The sequence below is a fragment of the Pan troglodytes genome, chromosome 6 (genome assembly GCF_028858775.2).
Source record: "Pan troglodytes isolate AG18354 chromosome 6, NHGRI_mPanTro3-v2.0_pri, whole genome shotgun sequence".
Classification (NCBI taxonomy): domain Eukaryota; kingdom Metazoa; phylum Chordata; class Mammalia; order Primates; family Hominidae; genus Pan; species Pan troglodytes.
In genome coordinates, this window is record NC_072404.2 from 78,226,860 (window position 1) to 78,246,961 (window position 20,102).

The following is a 20,102-nucleotide window of genomic DNA, read 5'->3' on the forward strand; positions in this document are numbered from 1 at the left end:
TCAAATAGAAAGCATTGCCTTGAGAAGGGATAGAAATACTGGTTGGTTTTTAAAATAAATCTAAAGCTTATTAAATTTGCCAGAATGGCCATTTTACATGAACATCATTTGGTCACCAGCAGGCATCTTTCATTGGCTTCACATGGTAGAGTCTGAAGAATATGGGTTGATCAATGTGTCATTCATCAGAGACACCTGCAGAGATGATGAAAGTTTATCGTAAAATATTATGGAAGGAAACACAACATTTAGCAAATTGAACCACTCATCTCCTCCTCCCCCCTTTTTTAAACATTAAAACTGCAGTTTGAAAAACAACTTCCAATGTGAAAAAAAATTAAAACAGCAGGTGATAATTAGGGCAAAGTTACAACAATGTTATTGCTGATGGGCTACCTGTCAGTTAATGCAAGTTATCACTTCAACCCAGGAATAGTTATTATTAAAAACAACTTATGGGGGTTAAAGAAAGGATGTTAAATGTGTTAGTCTCCTTATTTGCTCACTTGGAAATGGCTTAGAGATAGCTCCATTAACCACCTCAGTTCTATCCTGGTCTCGGCAAGGAATGTACACAAAATAACTGAAAGTTATAAACGACCAAAACATAAACCTTAGATGCCTTGAGTTAAAATCAATTTTCCTAATAAATTAAATTCAAATATTACAAACCAGTATGTAATATCAAGAATGAGGTACTAATAATTACCATGTTGGCAGAGTGCAAAGTGCAAGACAGAGGGATATAAAAATTTAGCAATTCAGAAAGTCTGATACAAAAATAGCTTTTACTAGTGTGAGGCTCAGAGTTCAGTTCAATCACTGAGCTATAATAGTATATTCTCTGACTAGTCAAGGTTGAATGTTCAAGATGTAGTTTGAGTATTAATCATTGATTCAAATAAAAGCACAACTGAAGAGGCTCTCCTGAGTTAAGTAGTTTATTCCTGAACACAGATGTAACTTTTTCCCTTTGTATTTTCCAGAACCACTTGACTGTTTTCCCTACTATACAAGCAACCTATTTTGGAATTATTTCTTTAGCTTTACTCTTTATCAACTATAATCTTTTGGGCAAAGAATTCACCTAAGCTTTTGCTGGTATGAATTATGAGTTCATTCATACTGGCCATTTCAAGTTTAAGCTTTAACTTTCATGCTACCCAGTAAGAAATCTGATAATATGCTATATAATTCATCTTGGTTTACTATATGGTATTCCATTGTACAGCAAATGTATTGTAGGATTCCATTTATATGAAGTACAAAAACAGACAAAAATCATTTATGCTATTAAAAGTCAGGATAGTGGTTACCCTTGATAGGGAGGTGATGACTAAGAGCGGGCACAAATTTGGCAAATAGTATTGTATGAATAAACCACATCTTTTTTTTTTTTTTTTACTTTAAGTTCTGGGATGCCTGTCCAGAACATGCAGGTTTGTTACATAGGTATACATGTGCCATGATGGTTTGCTGCACCTGCCAACCCGTCATCTAGGTTTTAAGCTGCGCAAGCATTAGGTATTTGTCCTAATGCTCTCCCTCCCCTTGCCCCCCACCCCTCAACAGGCCCCAGTGTGTGATGTTCCCCTCCCTGTGTCCATGTGTTCTCATTGTTCAACTCAATTATGAGTGAGAACATGCGGTGTTTGATTTTCTGTTCCTGTGTTAGTTTGCTGAGAATGATGGCTTCCAGCTTCATTTATGTCCCAAATAAACCACATCTTATTTATCTATTTTACTATTCATAAGCATTGGGTAGTGTCATTAATTAAAAAAAACGAAGTATTATATAGGTACTCATATGTACACAAGCAATACTCATATGCATTTATATATACACAGCATTTTAAAGCTTTTTATTGAAGCATAATTTACATACACAGAGATGCATATATCAATAGTACAGCTCAATGAATTTTCACAAACTGAACACACCAGTACCCAGCTCAAGAAACAACACTACCAGCTCCCCAGAAGCTGATTGGTGTTCTCTCCTAGTCATCAGCTCTCTCTCAAGGGTAACCACTATCCTGACTTTGAATAGCATCAATGACTTTTGTCTGTTTCTGTACTTCACATAAATGGAGTCCCGCAATTGTACATCTCCTTTTTTTCACTTAGCATATTTGTAAGATTCATATATTTTACTGCATTTGGAAGCAGATTGTTCATTCTTAGTGTGGTAGAATGTACTCTGTTGTATGAATATACCACCAATTATTTATCTATTTTACTGTTTATGACCATTTGGGTTGTTTCCTGGTTGGGGGTTATTTATGAATAGGGTTGCTCTGAGTGATTTAATAGTCTTTTGGCACTCATGGGACATTGGTATATTCCTAAGCGTGGAACTGCTGGGCCATAGGGTTTTCATATGTTTAACTTTAACAGATCTTGCCAAACAGTTTTCCAAAGTGGTTGTACTATATACCTAGCATTTGACTTCCTGAGGAATCATTCTAAGAAGGGCATTTCAGCATAACCATTAAGAGAACAGGTTTTGGAGTCACTCAGATCAAATTTAGCTTATGACTAAGGAGTGGAGGCACCTTGGACAATATGCTTAACTTTAAGCCTCAGTTTACTCAACTGTAAAATAGGAATAATAAAACTTTTCTCAAAATTTATGAGAATTAAATGAGATATTATTTTAATGCAGTTAGAACAGTGCCTGAAACATAATAAATGCTTAGCTTATTATATGGCAGTTATTAATCGCTAGCAGTTAAAACACAGGCAAAATGGAGAATTAGAAACAAATATGGGCAATATAATCCAGAAACAATTTTAATTGTATGATTGAAGAAACCTATGAAACTCTGACCCAAAAGGCATTGCTAATTCCAGGGAAGATTATATTGGATCCTGAACATTATCCCAAAATGCGTTTGCAAATTACCCTCACCAGAAGCAAGGTTCTTGGATGCAGCGTATTATCATTCATTTTTTTTCCAGTTATTACTCTTTAAAGACAGGACTGCCAAGGGCTACTCTAGAAAGTCACTAATATAATACCTTTTATTATATTTCCCAATTTCACACCTTCCTCAACCCGATCCCCAAAGTTGTTGAAAGGTGACTGTAATTGCATCGTTAGTTCTTAGCTTTCCTGGAATCTTATCTAAGACAACTTTCACATCTCCCAAAACCCTAAAAATAAGCCCAGATTTTTGCTTTAAATTGCGAAGAACTTGCTTTATTTTGTAGGATGAGCTTGATAACCTCAGCGTGGATTTCAGCAGCTGCCGGAAACAGCACTCTAGAAGTTAACACAGGTACGCTCCGTACTGAGGCACTGTTTTAGCTAACTGCTCCAGGGACAGCAGGCTCAGTCCTCTTAGGTAAGTAATTTTGGAAGGTGGCACTGTGTTCCTAATAAATTGAATCAGATCCCGTAGGTTAGTCACTATTCTTAAGAAATAAAGCACGAAATCAACTTGAAGTCATCTGTTGAGAGGGCCGTGGATAGACCTGAAAAGGAACATTTTGAACATTTAATTGCACCTCTTTGATTTACAGATGAAAAAACTAGTCATTTAAAAAAGTCTTGCCTAAGGTCAAATGTTTTGTTTCCTGGACTGGCATAAAGCTCATCTGTCACAGTCGGGTGGATGTTCCTTTCTGTTCCTGGCAACTTGCCCCCCACCGTCCCCCCAACCCCACCTCTCCATCTGATTTCATAAAGATCCAGACCTGGGATTCAGAAACGGGGAAGCTGAAGGAGTGTGACCTAAAACAAGAGAAAGACAACCTATTAAATTGTTATTAGGAATTATAAGACGAGAGAGGCTTGCCTGCTAGAACGTCAAGAAGCAGTATCTCTTCTGTTTTGTACAACGCTGTATTCCCAGCACCTACAACTGTGCCTGCTAAGCCTGGTAAGGCCTAATAATTGTTAAATGAAAAACAATCAATCACTCAATCATAGATGTGTCAGATTGTGAGAGAAAACACGTCCTTACTGTTTTCTCTACCACCCTCCTTCCAGTAATACTAATAAAATGTGTACATTTGTATTCTAAAGAGGTGAAATCATATGCACAGCGCTCTAGCACGGTGCCTGGCCCATTGTAATTAATACATGCCAGTTTATTTTCCTTTTCTTCCTCCACAAGTATGGGCTACTAGGGAGGACGAAGGGTTGGTGCTGTGGTGTTTATGTGCCTGGACAGAAAGTGAAGCGTATCCAAGAGGCTGCTGAGAGCGGGCTGTCGGTCTTTCTGATCCGTATAGATCAATTCCAGTGCCCTGAAAAACGCACAGCTATTTTACCCAGAGAGGCTGGTCGCTTTTGTTGATCGATTCTCGGCTGCAGTCAGCTCTTTAATACAACTTTTTATGGGCATCAGCCACATCGCGGCGGGAGGAGGGGCTGTGGTGGAAAAAGCAGGGAAACCGCCCCCGACTCCCAAAAAGTAAAGGAAGCCCGCGGGGCAGGGACTGCGGTTTGCCGGTCTAACGGGTCCTCGAGCTGGGGCGGCGGTCCCGGCCCCTTCGGCCCCGCCCCTCGCCCGCGGCCGCCTCCGAGGTTCAAGTTCGGCCCCCGGCTGTTAGGCCTCGCGCTCCCGGATCTGAAGCCGCCCGTGCGTCCCAAGGTCCCCCGCTGGAAGACGAGGCGGGGATCCCAGGGGTCATCCGGGCGCGGGGTCACTCGTCCACGCACTGTGGTGCCACGTGGAGGAAAAGTTTCCAACTCTGCCAGTTGGTGCTCCCACTGCGCCCAGGCGGAGCAAAGGCCCGCGCTTTGGCCCCCGCTCCCCGTTCTGTCTCCTCCAGTCGCGCCCCCTCCCAGGGACGCCCCCCTTGTACCCCTTCTCTGAATTCCCTTCTCTCCTCGCAGCGCAGGTAGCCAAGGGAAAACACCCTTGGGGGCTGGTGGGGTTTCCCGAGAAGGCGGCCTCGGGCCGGCCAGGGGTAGAGGATCCAGGGACAAGTGTCCCGAGGAGGATGTGGGGGGCGCGCGCGCGCGAAGTGGCCTGGGAGCAGGGGCCCGCACGCGTCCCCGCTGCGACAGGCGGGATCCTCCGGCGGCTTCCACGCCCTGGCGCGCCAACTCTGCCCGGCCGCGGCCGACCCCACGCGGGCGGCCCCCTCCACGCCCCCGCCCCCGCCCCCGCCCCCCTCACAGCTCCCCACCGCCCCCAGTGCGCAGGCCCGGCCGCCCCAGCGCGCATGCCCTGGGCTCGCGAGCGCGGCCAGCCCCCAGCCTTTTGCTTTCTACACACTCTACAACTGGGGAGGGGGCGGGGGAGGAGGGAGCCCAGCCGTCCACGTGATCCCGCCGGCCGGGGCCGCGGGGGCGGGAGCGCGCGCCGAGAGAGGCGCGGGGAGGGCGGGTGCGCGGGAGCGCGCGCACTCGAGCGAGCGAGCGAAAGCACGAACGAGCGAGCGAGCGAGCGAGCGGGCGGGCGGGCGCTGGGTTGGGCTGAGGCGGGCGGCGGCGGCGGCGGTGGGCTGGCCGCGGAGGGGGAGGAGCGGGAGCTGCGCGAGGCAGGCGGGCGGGCGGAGGATGGGGCAGTGCCCGGGCTCCCGCTGCAGCCGCCCGGGGACACGCCGTGCACCCTCCGGCTCGGGGCTTTCTCGGCGGCGGCGGCAGCAGCAGCGTTAGCGGCGGCGGCGAGAGCAGCGTTCCCGGCTGCGCTTCTCCCTCAGGCGGGGCGGCGAGAGAAGCGGCGGCGGCGGCGGCGGCACACCGGTGTCTCTCCCGCTGGAGATTTCTTTCTGCTTTCCTCATCGACTGACTGACTCACCCCCTCCCTTTTTTGAGGAAGGGTGACCTCTTCTCTGGGACTGGAAAAAATATTTTTGTGAGGAGGGGGGCGGGTGGCAGCGACAGGGTTTGCTTCTTCTCTTCTTTCATCTCCCTCTCCTCCCCCCTCGAAGACCGAAAAGCAAACCCCACAACTGCTCCAGCAGCATCCTCCTTCCCTTCCTCCGCCTCCCTTCTCCTCCGCCGCTCGCAGTTTCGCCCTCTCTTCCGCTAATGATTGCATTATTATGCTCCCCTCTCTGGGGGGTCTCGCCCCTCTTGGGTCGCTCCGGAGCCCCGGCCTCCCCTGGCTGCATTTCTTAAAAATTTGGGAGCCTGGGAGTGAGTTTTCTCCGAGGCGTGTGTGAGAGGCGGCGGGGGTGTTTTCCTGCGCGAGGGGCGGGTGAAGTTCATTGCCCCCACTTTTCCCGCGACCTTTTTCGGACCCGATTTTGGATCGGGTTGAGGGGGGCGCGGGCGTTTTCGGGGGGCGGGGGGCGCGGCGGAGAATGGCCGCGGGGAGGGCTCCCCGGAGCCTCCCAGTCTCTTGATCAAAGCATTCCGCTATTCTGATTTATTGCCTGCTTGGTGAGTTATTTTTTTTCCTCTAAAGGAGACCTGTGTGTTCAGCCATTACTTTGCTCGGCGCTGCTCCCAGGCATCTCCGACCCTCGGTGCTGTGGGGAGCCCCACACTTGGGCTCCTCGCCTCTCGCCCTCGCTCCCCGTCCCTCCTCCCCTCTCTCCGCCCCTTCCCCCTTTTCTTTCTCCTCTCTTTCTTCCCCTCTCTCCCTTCTTTCGGCCGCCGTCTCCCCCGCGCCCTCCTCGGGGCGGAGGGAAGCCGTGAAGGGGGAGGGAGGGCTCGGTGTCAATTTTTTTGTGTGTGGCTGCGGCCGTAGCCTGTGGCGGGCGAGCGGGGAGACCCCGGCGCAGCAGAGCCATGGATGGCCCGACGCGGGGCCATGGACTCCGCAAAAAGCGGCGGTCGCGGTCGCAGCGAGACCGGGAGAGGCGCTCCCGGGGCGGGCTGGGGGCCGGCGCGGCCGGCGGCGGCGGGGCTGGCCGGACCCGGGCGCTCTCACTCGCCTCGTCGTCGGGCTCCGACAAGGAAGACAATGGGAAGCCCCCGTCCTCCGCCCCGTCCCGGCCCAGACCCCCGCGGAGGAAGCGGAGAGAGTCCACCTCGGCAGAAGAGGACATCATTGATGGATTTGCCATGACCAGCTTTGTCACTTTTGAAGCGCTGGAGGTAAGGGGGACCCCCCTTTCCCCGGGTTCCCTTTATGCACGACCCCACTCGGCTGCGCCCGGCTCTCCTGCCTCCCTCGCCGCGCTCCGGGCTGTCTGTCTGTCTGTCTGTCTGTCTGTCTAGGCTGAGGTCTTATTGTTGGTGGGGGGAGCTGGGGGCGCGGGCAGACAGGCAGCAGGAGGGAGTCGCAAAGCCGTGCCTGGTCTCCTCGTTTCCTCGCTCGCCTTTCCCCTGCGCCCCCTCCCTGCACCCCCTCCACAGCAGATGGGCAGAAAGAAAGGGGTTCGGGCATCACAACAATGCGCCCCCTCTCCACAGAGAGCTCTGCCCCCACTCCTTCCTCCTCTCCCTCCCCAATCATGGCTTCTTGGCTGGTGGAAGTCTCTTTGCTGGGTTTGGGGCGCCTGTGGACGGTTCTGTGTGCTTTCTACAGTCATATGTTCGTGTGTGTGTGTGTGTGTGTGTGTGTGTGTGTGTGTGTGTCTGTGTAGTATATACCTTTCCCGGGTGTCCTCGGGACTGGAGACTGATGGGGTTTTGTGATTTCTTTGCGCCTCCCCCCATTACCCCCCCATATTCTTTTTTTTTTTTTTTTTTGGTGAAGCTGGGGAAGGGGGCGTTTTCTCCTGGTTGGGAGAAAGGAGGGAGGAGGGGAGAGAAGAGGGAAGGGTGGAATAGCTCTCTGTATTCTGTATGGGGTTCTGTTACAGAAAGGGTTAATTATAATATTATCTATACACATACATAGGCACATGTGTGTGTGTACATGAGCAATTTAGTTAAAGGACAGAAAAAGGTACACCAGGGAAGACTGGTGGGAGGGAAGAATAAAATCCTAGCTGCTATCGGAAGGGCTTGTCACCAATTGTCCCTCTCCCTTTCCTTTTTTGTGTTTTCTTTTTTTTTCTTTCTAAGTGATTGGCTTTGTGTGTGTCTGTGTGTGTGTGTCTTTCTTTATTCCTTGGGCACCTGCAGCGTTGATTTTCAAATGCACATTTTCCTTCCAGCCAACTGGCTCCTAGGGTAGGGGGAAAGGGAAAAGGGAGGGAGGGGGAGACTGTCCAGGGTTAGGGGGAAACTGTCTTTGCCTGGACCTGTCTCCTTTGGTGTGGTATTGGTCATTGGCCTCTATAAATTTAACCGCCTAATTTCCTCCCCCACCTCCCTGTCCCCACCCCCCACACACCATGCACACACACACAGAAGGCTTTGAGATTCTGCAGAGTTGGTCCGCCTTTCTTAAGCACAAAACCAAGATACGGTTTATAGTTGGCTTATAGTGTTTCATGCACCTGATGTGATGGTTTGAGGTTCCTGAAGGAAACTTTTCCCTTTCCATTTTTTTTTTGCGTTATTATGGTATTGTTTCACATGCTCAGATGCAAGCTTTGTTAATGACAGCTTAAATCTCACATACAGTAACTGTACAGGTTTAGATTGCTGGTTCTGTTTATGTGTTTGGGTGTCAGCTTTAAATATTTTTTTCAAAGGAAGGCTTCCTATCAGTGTTGTCCTTTTCTGTGTGAACTGCTTTTGGTTTGGGCTGCTGGTGGTGATGGTGGTGGATGGTGGCCAGTGGTTGGGAGTAAGGGAGGTATTGGTGGTGGTGGTGGTGCAGGTGGTGGTGATGGTGATGGTGGTGGTATTGGTGGTGGTCATAGATTTTGATGTTAGTGATTGAATCAGTTACTCTCTGGTTCTAGAATTGGTGCTTTATTGGCCAAAATTTTGAGTGTTGAGGTTCACCACTTATTAGAATAATTCCAACTGTGGCTTTAAGTTTGCCAAGGTGGGTGGTTACCATACAGTGTGACCTCTTTCTGTCTCTCTCTCTTGTTTTAAAATAGGAGTTGAAATGGCAGCATGTTCCTATTAGAACATGCTGCTTGGAATTTGGTTCATCATTGCTGTCTGTGGTTGTTTTGGAAAGTACTTGTAAGAGCTGGTTACAAGTGGTTCTGCTTTCTGCATGGTTATCCTGAGCTCAACAATCAAGAGGGGCCACTGGATTCCCACGAACATTTTTGGAGGACAAGTAGGGATATATGTGTGTGTGTGTATATATATATATGTGTGTGTGTGTATGTATCTCACTTATGCAGTTCTTTTTGATGGTTTTATTTTTAACAAATAGGTATTTGACTGGGCTTGTGATATATATCTATTTATTTGGCTTTTGCGAGAAAATGTGCTCATTTTAGTTTATTTTGTGCCTAAAAAACTTGTAATTTTAAAAGCAGACCAAGTTCAAAATGTACAGTTAATACCATTTCTTTCTTTGCTCTGATTATTTTTTTCTGCTACTTTTCTAGATTAAAATCCAGGATATTTTGGTTAGCTGAATACTATGTCACCTTCATATCTAAATATCATATGTCTATCTATGTGTAGGTATAAAAGGTCTAACTTTTAAAAAAGTTTACTTAAAATTCTGTAGAAAAAATTAAACATACAGAAGTAGAACACCCAACATCCAGGTTTGAGAACTACCAACTCATATCTCATCTTGTATTTTCTATATTTCATCTATTTCCTCTCCCACATATGATCTCATCCATATTTCTCATACAGAAATACTTCTGTATGAATCCCTAAACCATAATGACTCCAAAAATCCTCAGACCCCACCAAAACCCGCACAGCAGTATTATCACACTTAAATGAATGTATAACAGTTCACTAATATCAAATATCCTGTCAGTGTTTACATTTTAAGAGGCCCAACTTTTGTAGGGAAGCCGTAAATACATTTGTCAGATTAAAAACACACAATGGGAAATAGAAATCATCATATATGTCTGGTTCTTTGGCAAAAGGTAGTTTTGTTGGCTGCGTGCTATCACATTGTGTCCATGCTGGATGGTCAGAACATATGTGTTAGTGATTGTTAAATTAAAACCTCTGGTGGTCCACTCTATTCAGTCTGGAAGATTTATTGAACTATCACCAAGAAATGTGAGGGCTTATTGGGAACAGGCAACTAAACTATGAGCTTGGACAAAAATGTGTGTTGGGGGACTGTTTGTAAAAGTTAAGAATTATTATAGATGCTAAGAGTTATCCTAAATACGTAGTATGTTTTCAGGCCTTGTGTTTAGAAATGAAATCAGTTGTCACCACATGTCATTAAGGCTGCTGCTGGTATGATATTGTGAAAAGAAACCAGAAATATTGGCTTGCACAGCTAGGTTTATAGCTTGTGCCAGTTCAGAGCAATAGCTGGCAAACAGTGGAGTAGCATACTTTGTGTGTTAATGGACACATTATTTGACTCCATGATTTTGTTCTGAGTAGCTGGTTTTGGACTTCTCTTTTAAAAAAGAGGCTCCTAACTCATTATGAAATGTGCTAATATAAATAGTTCCAGTTCAACTGATTTTACTGATACTGGAGTAAAAGTGATAACTTGCCTAATGAGAACCTGCATTTTTATCTTGATTATTTTTTGCTGTTGTTGGATTCTTTTTTGAGATGATGAAAGCTTTAGGGGTAGTTTGACAAGTCTCACATTTTATAGGCAGTGAAACTGGCTGAAACAGTTTCATATTCACAGGGACACTTCTCTTGAGTAATTGTGCCCTGAAGTTCAAGTGTATGATTATGAAGAGCCTCATGATAGAAGATAAGAGGGTAGGCGAGGAGGCTAAAGTTGAACGTGGTGTTCTTTTCATTATGCAGTTGAGAAGCAGAATTAACATTGGTATATAGTATATTGTTTGTTTGGATATTCTTCGAGTGACAGGATGAGAGCAAAAATCCCCAGATAAAATGTCTAGTTTTCTTAAAAAGTGGCTTTTAGCAAAGTATAAATGGGAATGTTGGGGTCCTACTACCATCAGTGTGTCCTGATGTGTTAGATAGTGTTGGCTTTCTGCTATTTGGGTTTTTTTTCTGTGTTGTGTCTATTAGGAAGCCACGTGAGTACCATGGCTGAAAACTTGACTTTGCAAATCCATTATTTTTCCCCTCATTCCTCTTTTGTGCACTGGGTTCTTAGGGCAGCCTCCTTTTGTACAGCTGACCAAGGGAAGCTAAGATGAAATTTGTGGAATTAGCAGAAAAGAGGCCAATTGGAGCTTTATAGGCTTATGAAAGTAAAGGAAGACTCATTTCTAGTGGTTAGAGCATCAAACCAAGACTTTGATGTGGTCTTCACTTCCTGGCTCTGTTTTCAGGGCTTACCCCACACATCAGTAGCATAAGTGGGCTATACAGAATTTGGTGTACTTATAACATGCCATGTTAATAGGCTCTCACAATTTATTATGGTCAAATCACTTTAGTTGTTTAAAAAACAACATGAGTCACATGCCTTCTGTCAGTCTGCAGATATTTATGGTGTGCTTAATATGTACAAGGCACTAAGAATATAGAGAAACCAAACATAAATCTAGCGTTTTGAGAAAGTATGTAGTTTAGTTGATAAAGCCAGCACCTATGAAATAATTTTGAAACAGGTACTTGAATGCCTGATATCAACTAAGCACCATAGGCTTTTAGAGACAGGCTAGTGAGATAGGCTGAAGTGTTCAAGAAGGCTTCATGGGTGGGGAATGGGACCTAGAAGGGTGAAGTGATTTGGATATATGGGGAAGGAGTTGGAGCTAGGGAGAGCATTCTAAAGGAATAATGAAGGCACAGGAACAAGATGCTACATGGTTAGGACTTGGGGGCAAGGAAAGGCTGGTGGAAATGAGTACAAAGGTGGTAAGTAAAGAGTGCTTGTTAGTGGGGCAGGAGACCTGTGGAGACCCACATGCCAGGCTTGGCCTGCCTAACTAGTGTGGCCTTTGAAAGTTAACTTTCTAAAAGCATCATTTCCTTTATCCATTAGTGGAGAGGTTTAAACTAGTTTAGAGTAAAGCTTCTCAAGCTGGAAGGGAACATAGCTTTACAGGATGTTCATAAATTGTTTTTTAGTCTGAAGCAGAGTGATCTACCGCCAAATAGTTTCTGAAACTTGATGGGCTAGACAAAATTAAATGGATGCCATGTTCTGTCAGAATTAAAAGTCTATTGTGTGAATGTGAATTTTGAATATCAGAGAAGGCAATGTGTTGTGCCTAATTTCCTAAATCTATTTTGACCACAGAGCACTTTTATTCTCTGCATTGTAATCTATAATCCAGTATGGGAAATACTAGAAAGGATCCAAAAAAGTCCCTCCAGATCTTGGAATCTGGTGATCTCTGAGTCTGGGGTGAGTGGGCTGATGGTAGACGACTTGGAAAACCAGGCACAGAAGCTTGTAGTCGGTGCGTGGGAGCTGCTTCTTAAGCAGGAGTGGCAAGGGGAGTGAAAGTGAGGAAGATGTAAACAGTGAGGGAGACTAGTCCATGTCTTTTCCTGCTCCCCTTTCCTGCCTGACATCTGCCTTTTTACTGATTGTTACCAACCCCACCAGGAGGTGAATATTGGTGAGTGGTTCTCATTAATAGCTCTTTCAGTGTGATGATACTAGCCCAATTCTGATGCCACCAAGCTGCCCTTCAGCCAATGTTTTATCCTCTTTGTCCCTTCTGGTTTCATATATTGCTGCTCTTTGGCAACCTGTAAAAAAAGGTTGGTTGGGAAAGGAGGTTGACATTGATGTTAAAACAACGATTTCAAATTATCTGCCTTTGGCTTGCTGTATATGAAGTGGTAGTTCAAAAAACGGTCAGAACCTCTCTTTTGCTGTTACATAGCCAGGAAAAGCTGTGGAACTGTGTTTCTGTTGCATTTTTCACTTTCTTTTTTGGAAAATTTGGCCATGGGACCGTAAAATAAATGGGTCAGTTCCAGCATTTGACTTCTGAAAGTATGCATAGCTTTAGGATCTGAGAAGGGATGAGAGTTTGGAGGAAAGGAAGGGTGTGAATAGTGTGTGTGGTTATGAATTCAAGTATTTTACTGTACTTACTGAGTTTCATTATTTTACTTTATAAGGCAGAGCATCACTTGAGGAGTATTTATGTGAGATGTGGTTGAACGTTGTGATATGATGATTCCATGCAGCTTCTGTTAATTGTGGAGATTAACTACTTGCACCTTTTTTTTGGAATTAGAATGTAAATGAATCCGTGAATTTAAAAAATGAATTGTGAGGTTAGGAATTGAGCCTTTGATCCTGAGAGTAGTGTTCTGTAGTTCTCACTGTTGAAAAAGGGTTAAGAAAACAGAACAGTAAACATGATTCAAGGAGTGTTGAGGGTGATAGATTCTGAGACTCTTCTACACCACAGTTTTATGTATTATCAAAGATAAATGGTGATTATTTAGTTTTAAAGAATGTTAGGATTAGAAATGAGGTCCCCAGATGGACACAGCAATAGTTGAGGCTAGCTATTAGGAATAATTTAGGTCTTCAGAGCTACGAGATTTGGAAGCCTTTGGACGAGAAGGTCTGTGGCATTTCGGGTGTTTGTGTATGTGTGCACGCACCTGTATGCACGCAAAGGGTGAAGGATGGTGGGTTAGTGGCTTTACATTTTATTTTATTTTACCCCTATCCTGTATAGTAGTCATAATATACTAAATGCAGCCTAACTTTGTAAAAGTGTTTCATGCTGTTTTTTTTCTCCTCAAGAAGCAACTTTTTTTTTTCTTTCAGAATTAGGATTAAACCCAATATGCTGCAGATGTAGGATAAAGAACCTAGTAATGGGAGAGCAACTATTAATTTTAGAAAGTTCTGAAAAGATTCAGGTAGATTTGAAAACTTAGATCTTTGAAGTTTAGAAGAGCAATATGATAATGAATTTGGTAAAACTTGAGACAGGAGAAGATCAAAAATAATTAGTGAGCTGGGGCAGAACTGTTTTATATAATCAGAACCTGTTCCATGAAGGTAGACTTTTTTCCCCTCTGGGAGGTGAAGAGGACATAGAATTTAAGACTGGTGAGACCCTAAGTGTGTCTTCTTTCTTCCAAATCTGAGCCGTGTTCTCCTTCATTTCTTCTAACACAATAGCAGAGTAATGATAGTTTCTATTATAGCTTTGCATCTGTTGGTATGCAATTAATACATACTGTGAGGTCACAAAGAATAGGCCCTTTTTATGCTATTAGTATGAGGAGGGGAGGAGTGAGTTTTCTAGAATTTGACTGCCCCTGCTTGTTTAGGAAGAAACTAGACAAGTACAGGCTTCTATGTCTTAGTCCTGTTCAGGTCTCTGATTCCATCCATTGCAAGGGGCTCTGGACCCTGAAATCATATGAATTGGTGCCTTCTTTGAAGGTGTTTATTTCACATATTAGTGTATGTGGCTCTCTTAGGGTCCAATTAGATTCCCCGCTCACCTGCTGCCCACCTCTCTCCTTTCCTCCCTTTCTCTCTCCTTCATATCCTTCTTCCTTCTCTCTCTTCCGTTACTGAGGTAGAGCTATCAAAATTATGAATGCTGTTAATAAAAGGTAATGCATTTAGGACATTGTGTATGAAACGCAGAAATTCAAAAATTTTTAAATTTCATTATTTGAACTGTGACAATCTGCTTGAGGAACTCTAATTTAGCTCTCTAAAGGTGAATTGCTTGCCACAGTTTTCTTGGCCATTACAGCTCACTTTTCTAATTTCTCAGCTTATGTCTGAATTCTAGTTAGTTTGTTTGCCAGAGCAAACCTTATAAATGATCAACTACATACAAATATTTTTAAAATGACTTTAACTGTCATTTTAGCTTGCACTATACCTCACGGTGCCATACCCCCTTGTTACCTCTGGAGCCCTGGAAAACCCATGTGCAGTAAAATGGAGTCACAAGAGAAAAGCCCACAGTTTGTAAGTAATGGAAAATTGCTAATGCAAGTTGGGATTCATTTTTGGCAGAAAGTCTTTAAATTGCAAGTATTGTGTGGCTGCTATTAACTGAAGCACAGCCTGCAAATATAGATTGTGACTCTTGGTTACATGGGTGAAATCTGATATTTTCTTTCTTTTATTTTGTTTTTTTGAGACAGTGTCTTTCTTTGGTTGCCCAGGCTGGAGTGCAGTGGTATGCTCATGGCTCACTGCAGCCCCGACCTTCCTGGGCTCAGGTGATCTTCCCACCTCACCCTCCCAAGTGCTGGGACTACAGGTGCATGCCAGCATGCCCAGCTAATTATGTATTTTTTGTAGAGATAGAGTTTTGCCATGTTGCCCAGGCTGGTTTCAAACTCCTGGGCTCAAGCAATCCACCCTCCTCAGCCTCCCACAATGCTGGGATTACAGACGTGAGGCACTGCACCCGGCAAGAAATCTGATATTTTCAAACTGTGGCTAAGTTCTAAACCTGAGACTGAGTTTTAGTCATTGCCAGGGACAAGTTGTGATGACACCTGAGGGATCTCATTTTCCTTGTTGTCCCCACACCTACCCTCGTCTGCAGCACAAAATCTCATTTTAAGTTTTTGTAAAGTTTCTGATGGCAGTAATATTTTAGAACTTAAAAAGAGGAATTAAGAGATTACAGTCCCATATTATAAGTATTTCTTAGTTGTTATGTTGAAGTAGACTTCTTTTTTCTTGTTTTCTTCTAGATCTCTTTGTTCAGTTATACTCGTTGGCTAAAGGTTGCTGGTTAAATGTTTAGCGAAATATTCTATAGTTAAAATCTTTACAAAGAAAAAAAGTAAGAATGAAGATGTGGATAGCACAATAATTGAACATTAGATTATTACTTGTTTTCTAGCCACATGATAGAAATTGCAGTGACTTCCACCCATTCTGTCTGTACATGTTCAGTTGGCAAAGAGAATGAAGGTCGTGGACCGTGCTTTTCTAAGAAATGATTTTATATAGTTGACATTATACTTTCACTGGAGCAAAAAGGGAAACAAGCATTTGATTAGTGTGTCTTACTGCATATTGTGGTCTGCTCCCTCATTTGTTACGGTGGTCACTATGATTGCTTGACAATTACAGTTTTGAGATTAATATGCAGAGCTAAATCTTTAGGAGGTATCCTAAAGTTAGGACCTAAACTTTTTCATAGCAGCCTTTTGATCCATTTTATTCCAGCCATTGCTAGTTGATGTGCTTTCTAAGCTGTGTGGCATCAGAGGCACAGATGTTGTCTTTAGTGATGTAGTTCTACCTCTCATTTTGCAAATGAAAACAACAGCCCACAGGGGTTAATTGACCTGTTCAAGATCACACTGGGATTTAGAGGCTCTCACTGTTACCCTATGAATCTAGGAGTCTGCTTCTTGTAAGTTAGTACGGGGGAGTCCCAAGGATTGGGAACCTTGGAAGGAGATTTTTTAAAAACAAAAAGTCTTACTACGAATGTGGATGAGCACCCATGATTGTAAAGCTTCCCATTTCAGCTAAGAAATGTTCTGATTTACACAATATCAAGAACCTTTAAAAAGCGTTGTTCTCTCCCTGCGCTCTCTCCCAGTGTATCACCCTGAAATTAGTTGGCCTTTCTCTGTAGGTACATTCATCGTTTTTAAACACTGCCTCCCACCTCCCTTTTATAAGGATGTAAAATAAAAAAATAAATATTAGGGTGGTTTCTCATCATTGAATGTCTAGTGGAAAGATAAAATAATTATTTGGAAGTAAGATGACCTTAATGTGGCCCATGTAAAATTTTTAACATAATTTCTTTGTGTAAAATATTTTCTTTAGCCTAGCAATCTGTGGAAACTCAGAGCAACTTCATAACATTGGTAGCAGGATGTATGGAGTGAGTGAACTTTGGAGTATAGTGGAGTTGAAGGCTCAACCAAAATTTTCTTCGAGGAAATACTCAAAATATTAAATCCACATGACGTGTTGACTAAGGCATCTTGCCTGTTCATTGCTGAACCAGAACATTTATAACAACTGTTTCTCATGTGTATGTATTCATAGCCATTCATATAATGAAAAGAAGTTTTCATGGGATTGTAATAACATATCAAGATGGATGTAATTAAAACAGAAGCAGATTGACACCCTGAATTAAATGTAAACCATAAACCAGGATACCTGAGCATTGTGCCTTACATATTTGCTGTAGGGGGCAGTCAGCCAAATATGCAAATAAAAAGACATTGATGAATCTTCCTGGGTGTGTATGTGGTTGCAGAGAACCCAACTATTTTATTAATCTTTTACCAAGCATTGTTTAGATTTGGAGCAGCCATGGATTGTATTAATTTGGCAGACCAAATAGCTTAGGACCAGAAAGTAGGAAATAATAAAGGGAAGACATGATTGATATGCTGTCCTATAAATAACACATGCGACTGACAAAGGGGCTGAGTAATCTTTAGATCTGTGCTTCATTTCATTAATGGAGTTGTTAAACCAGGATGTTTGAGTTGAACTTCAATCAGAGAGGCTCTGCCTCCCATTTAAAATGCAGGCCTATCTCTAGTTACTCTCTGGACTGATATGTTGACAAAATTGGTGTAAATCGAATTTTTGTAAATTGGATCAAATGCACTAGGGGAATCTTGCTGTGAAAAATATGAGTCCTTTTTATCAACTATAGTACTCCTCCTCTCTGCAGGGAGGCTGGGATTTTGGTGGAGTGAGTCTCTTCAGATGGGCATTGCTTCCTCTGAGACAGTTTCCTGCATGTGTTCCCGGTGCTCTGTTCCCCGTGCTCCTGGAAGACAGTGACTGTGAGATTTGCATTTTCTCTTCAGGTTTTATACCTCACTTGGTCGGTGCTTCCAGGAATAATTGGTGGTGATTTGAATAAGCCCGCATCATTCAGATTTCAGAGCTTGGTTTTCAAGTACTTGCTAAGGAGGGCTCCCAGCTATGAATATGGAATATGATTTCCATATCTGTTCCATTGGGGAGTCCAGGCGTGTCATAACCACTTCAGAGTCATGATTGTATCGAGACACCCTAGCTGTAATTTTTCTATATGATAGTTCAGTTTTAAAATTGTAAAGATGCCAAAAGCAGGGCTGCATTGTTATTAGGGAAGTCAGTGACATCTGTTATATCTTGTTAACAAGGGGAGGAAAATGCTTTAATCAAAACATCTAATTATACCCTATGAACTGATGAAATATCCTTTGCTAAATTTTTGGAATTGGCCTTAATGGAAGAAGCTGGCCTCTATCAGAACTGTGAAGTAAATTTACCCTTTTTATTTGGAAAAATATTTATTCCTAACCGTAGTGACATAAGGGTATTTTAATTGTATCAGATTACTTTTATATGTGTGTTGAAAGTAGTTATTTTTCAGAAGTTGTTCAAGCCAGCATCACGTTTTTGTTTTTGTGCTCTCTGACTCCCTTAGCATATGAGGCCCCCAGAGGGAGTTTGTATTTCCAGATGTGAGCCTAGGAGGATATGTGGTGTCTTAGAGCCACCTGGGGAGGGAGCAAATGATAATTGCAGGTGAGATGCAGGGGGATAATTCAGCCTGTGTGCTGGGAGGTGCGATTTCACACCTGAATGTTGAGACCTGCTGTGTTAGACACTTGTGTTGTTTTAAAATGTTTTATTACTCTAATATAGAAATGGACCAGATTGTTCCAGGTCACCTTCAGTTGAAAGAATATAAATGTTTTTAAATATTGAAGTATAATGTGATTCCAGAAATGGTTCCTGTGTTTAAAAGTAGTTTTACATATATCTGAAAGCATTAAAATCTGTTTAACTCAGCATGTCTATACTGCCTCTACCTCTGTTGATCATTTTTTAAAAATTGTAAATTATTTTGGCAATGTGGCTTTCCACTTTGAATCATTCAAGCTTCAAACTGTCCAGTAAAACTATCCTTTTATCTATATTTCAAACCTAGAATTAATTTTAACTATAGCTATTAGTTGTTTCCAGAATCACTGACGATGATTATAATATTAATGATAGTACATTATTGATAGTCTTAATGCTGGGATATGGATTATTTCTGAGAAATGATTAGGTCTGAGAAATGCTTTATTTCTTAGTTTTGGGGGTATTTCATCTTTCTGACATGGTTTTCCCATGTATGGAGATCTTGGGGCCCGCCTGAAGGAGTTTTTTGAAGTGTTGACTGTGACACTATGGGCTTCATGTTTACTTTGGGATCTGGTGGGAAGTTCAAGTGCTATTAATTTTTCCTTGGTCTGTTTTATGCTTTGTAATGGCTTTCTGTGTGTTTTTTGGGAGTTAAGACTAGAACCTTGGAAAAGAGAGAGCCAGAGTTTTCTCCCTATATTTCTATTTTAAAACTTTTTTTTTTTTTTTAGACATGGTCTCGCTCTGTTGCCCAGGCTGGAGTACAGTGGCACAGTCATGGCTCACTGCAGCCTCGACCTCCTGGGCTGAAGTGATCTTCTCACCTCAGCCTCCTGAGTAGCTGGGACCACAGGCGCGTCTCACCACGCCTGGCTAATTTATTATTTGTAGAGACGGAGTCTTCCTATGTTGCTTAGGCTGGTCTTGACCTCCTGGGCTTAAGCGATCCTCCCATCTTGGCCTCTCAAAAGTGCTGGGATTATAGGCATGAGCCACTGCGCAGCCTTTTATTTCTTATGTATTGTTATTCTCTCTATATTCTCTGCCTAAATGTAACCCCTGCACTCTTTCTGTATATATCCTTCTGGGGATATTTGAGGCTTTCAGAACTGTTTCTTTCTTCACTCAGTAATCTATGCATAGTAGGTACTCAGTCATTGCTTATTTACAGTTGACAACAATTCCATGAAAAGAAATTTTTGAAGAGGGAGCTGCTATTTACTATTCGCCTTGTGCCAGGCATTGTGCTAGCAATTTTGCATTCGTTATCCCATTGACGCACCCCAAGAAAAAAAGAATAATAATCTCTGTTTGATAGTTGAAGAAACTGAAGCACAGAGCCGTTAAATCAGCTTGGCCAGGATCAGTATAAGAGAGGCAAGAAATGTAGCAGTTTTTGCCTGACTTGAAAGCTTGGGCTCCTTATCCCTTTACTCATTTTCATACAGATGCATTTTGTGAAAGATGGCCACATGGTCTCTAGTAGACCACATTTGTTCATTGTTGTGCTGAAAATTGTTACAAAGGATTTTCTAGGTATAATAATAGGATTTAGGGAGGGGAGAGTACTTATTGTCCAGGTCTTTATTTCCTTTGAAAAGTTGGAGCTTACAGTTAGGTTGCTGCCACTCATACAATATATCTGTAACATATTCGTTGTTGTTTTTTCTCTGTTTCACT

At 43.2% G+C, this 20,102-nt stretch overlaps 1 protein-coding gene across 17 annotated transcripts in view; it reads left to right on the forward strand.

Annotated features, from left to right (window-relative positions):
- The first annotated feature begins 5,522 nt into the window (after positions 1 to 5,522).
- AUTS2 (activator of transcription and developmental regulator AUTS2) overlaps positions 5,523 to 20,102 on the forward strand; it is a 1,182,725-nt gene continuing 1,168,145 nt past the window's right edge. For 14 of the 17 annotated variants that reach the window (XM_054655677.2, XM_054655682.2, XM_054655684.2 and 11 more), the window contains exon 1: positions 6,562 to 7,003. In XM_054655677.2, the coding sequence (XP_054511652.1) occupies positions 6,695 to 7,003 (309 nt within the window). In that variant the 5' untranslated portion in view covers positions 6,562 to 6,694. Of the gene's footprint in view, positions 7,004 to 20,102 lie in introns of all 17 variants that reach the window. The other 3 variants (XM_519135.8, XM_003318491.6, XM_003318492.7) reach the window with 1 other exon arrangement.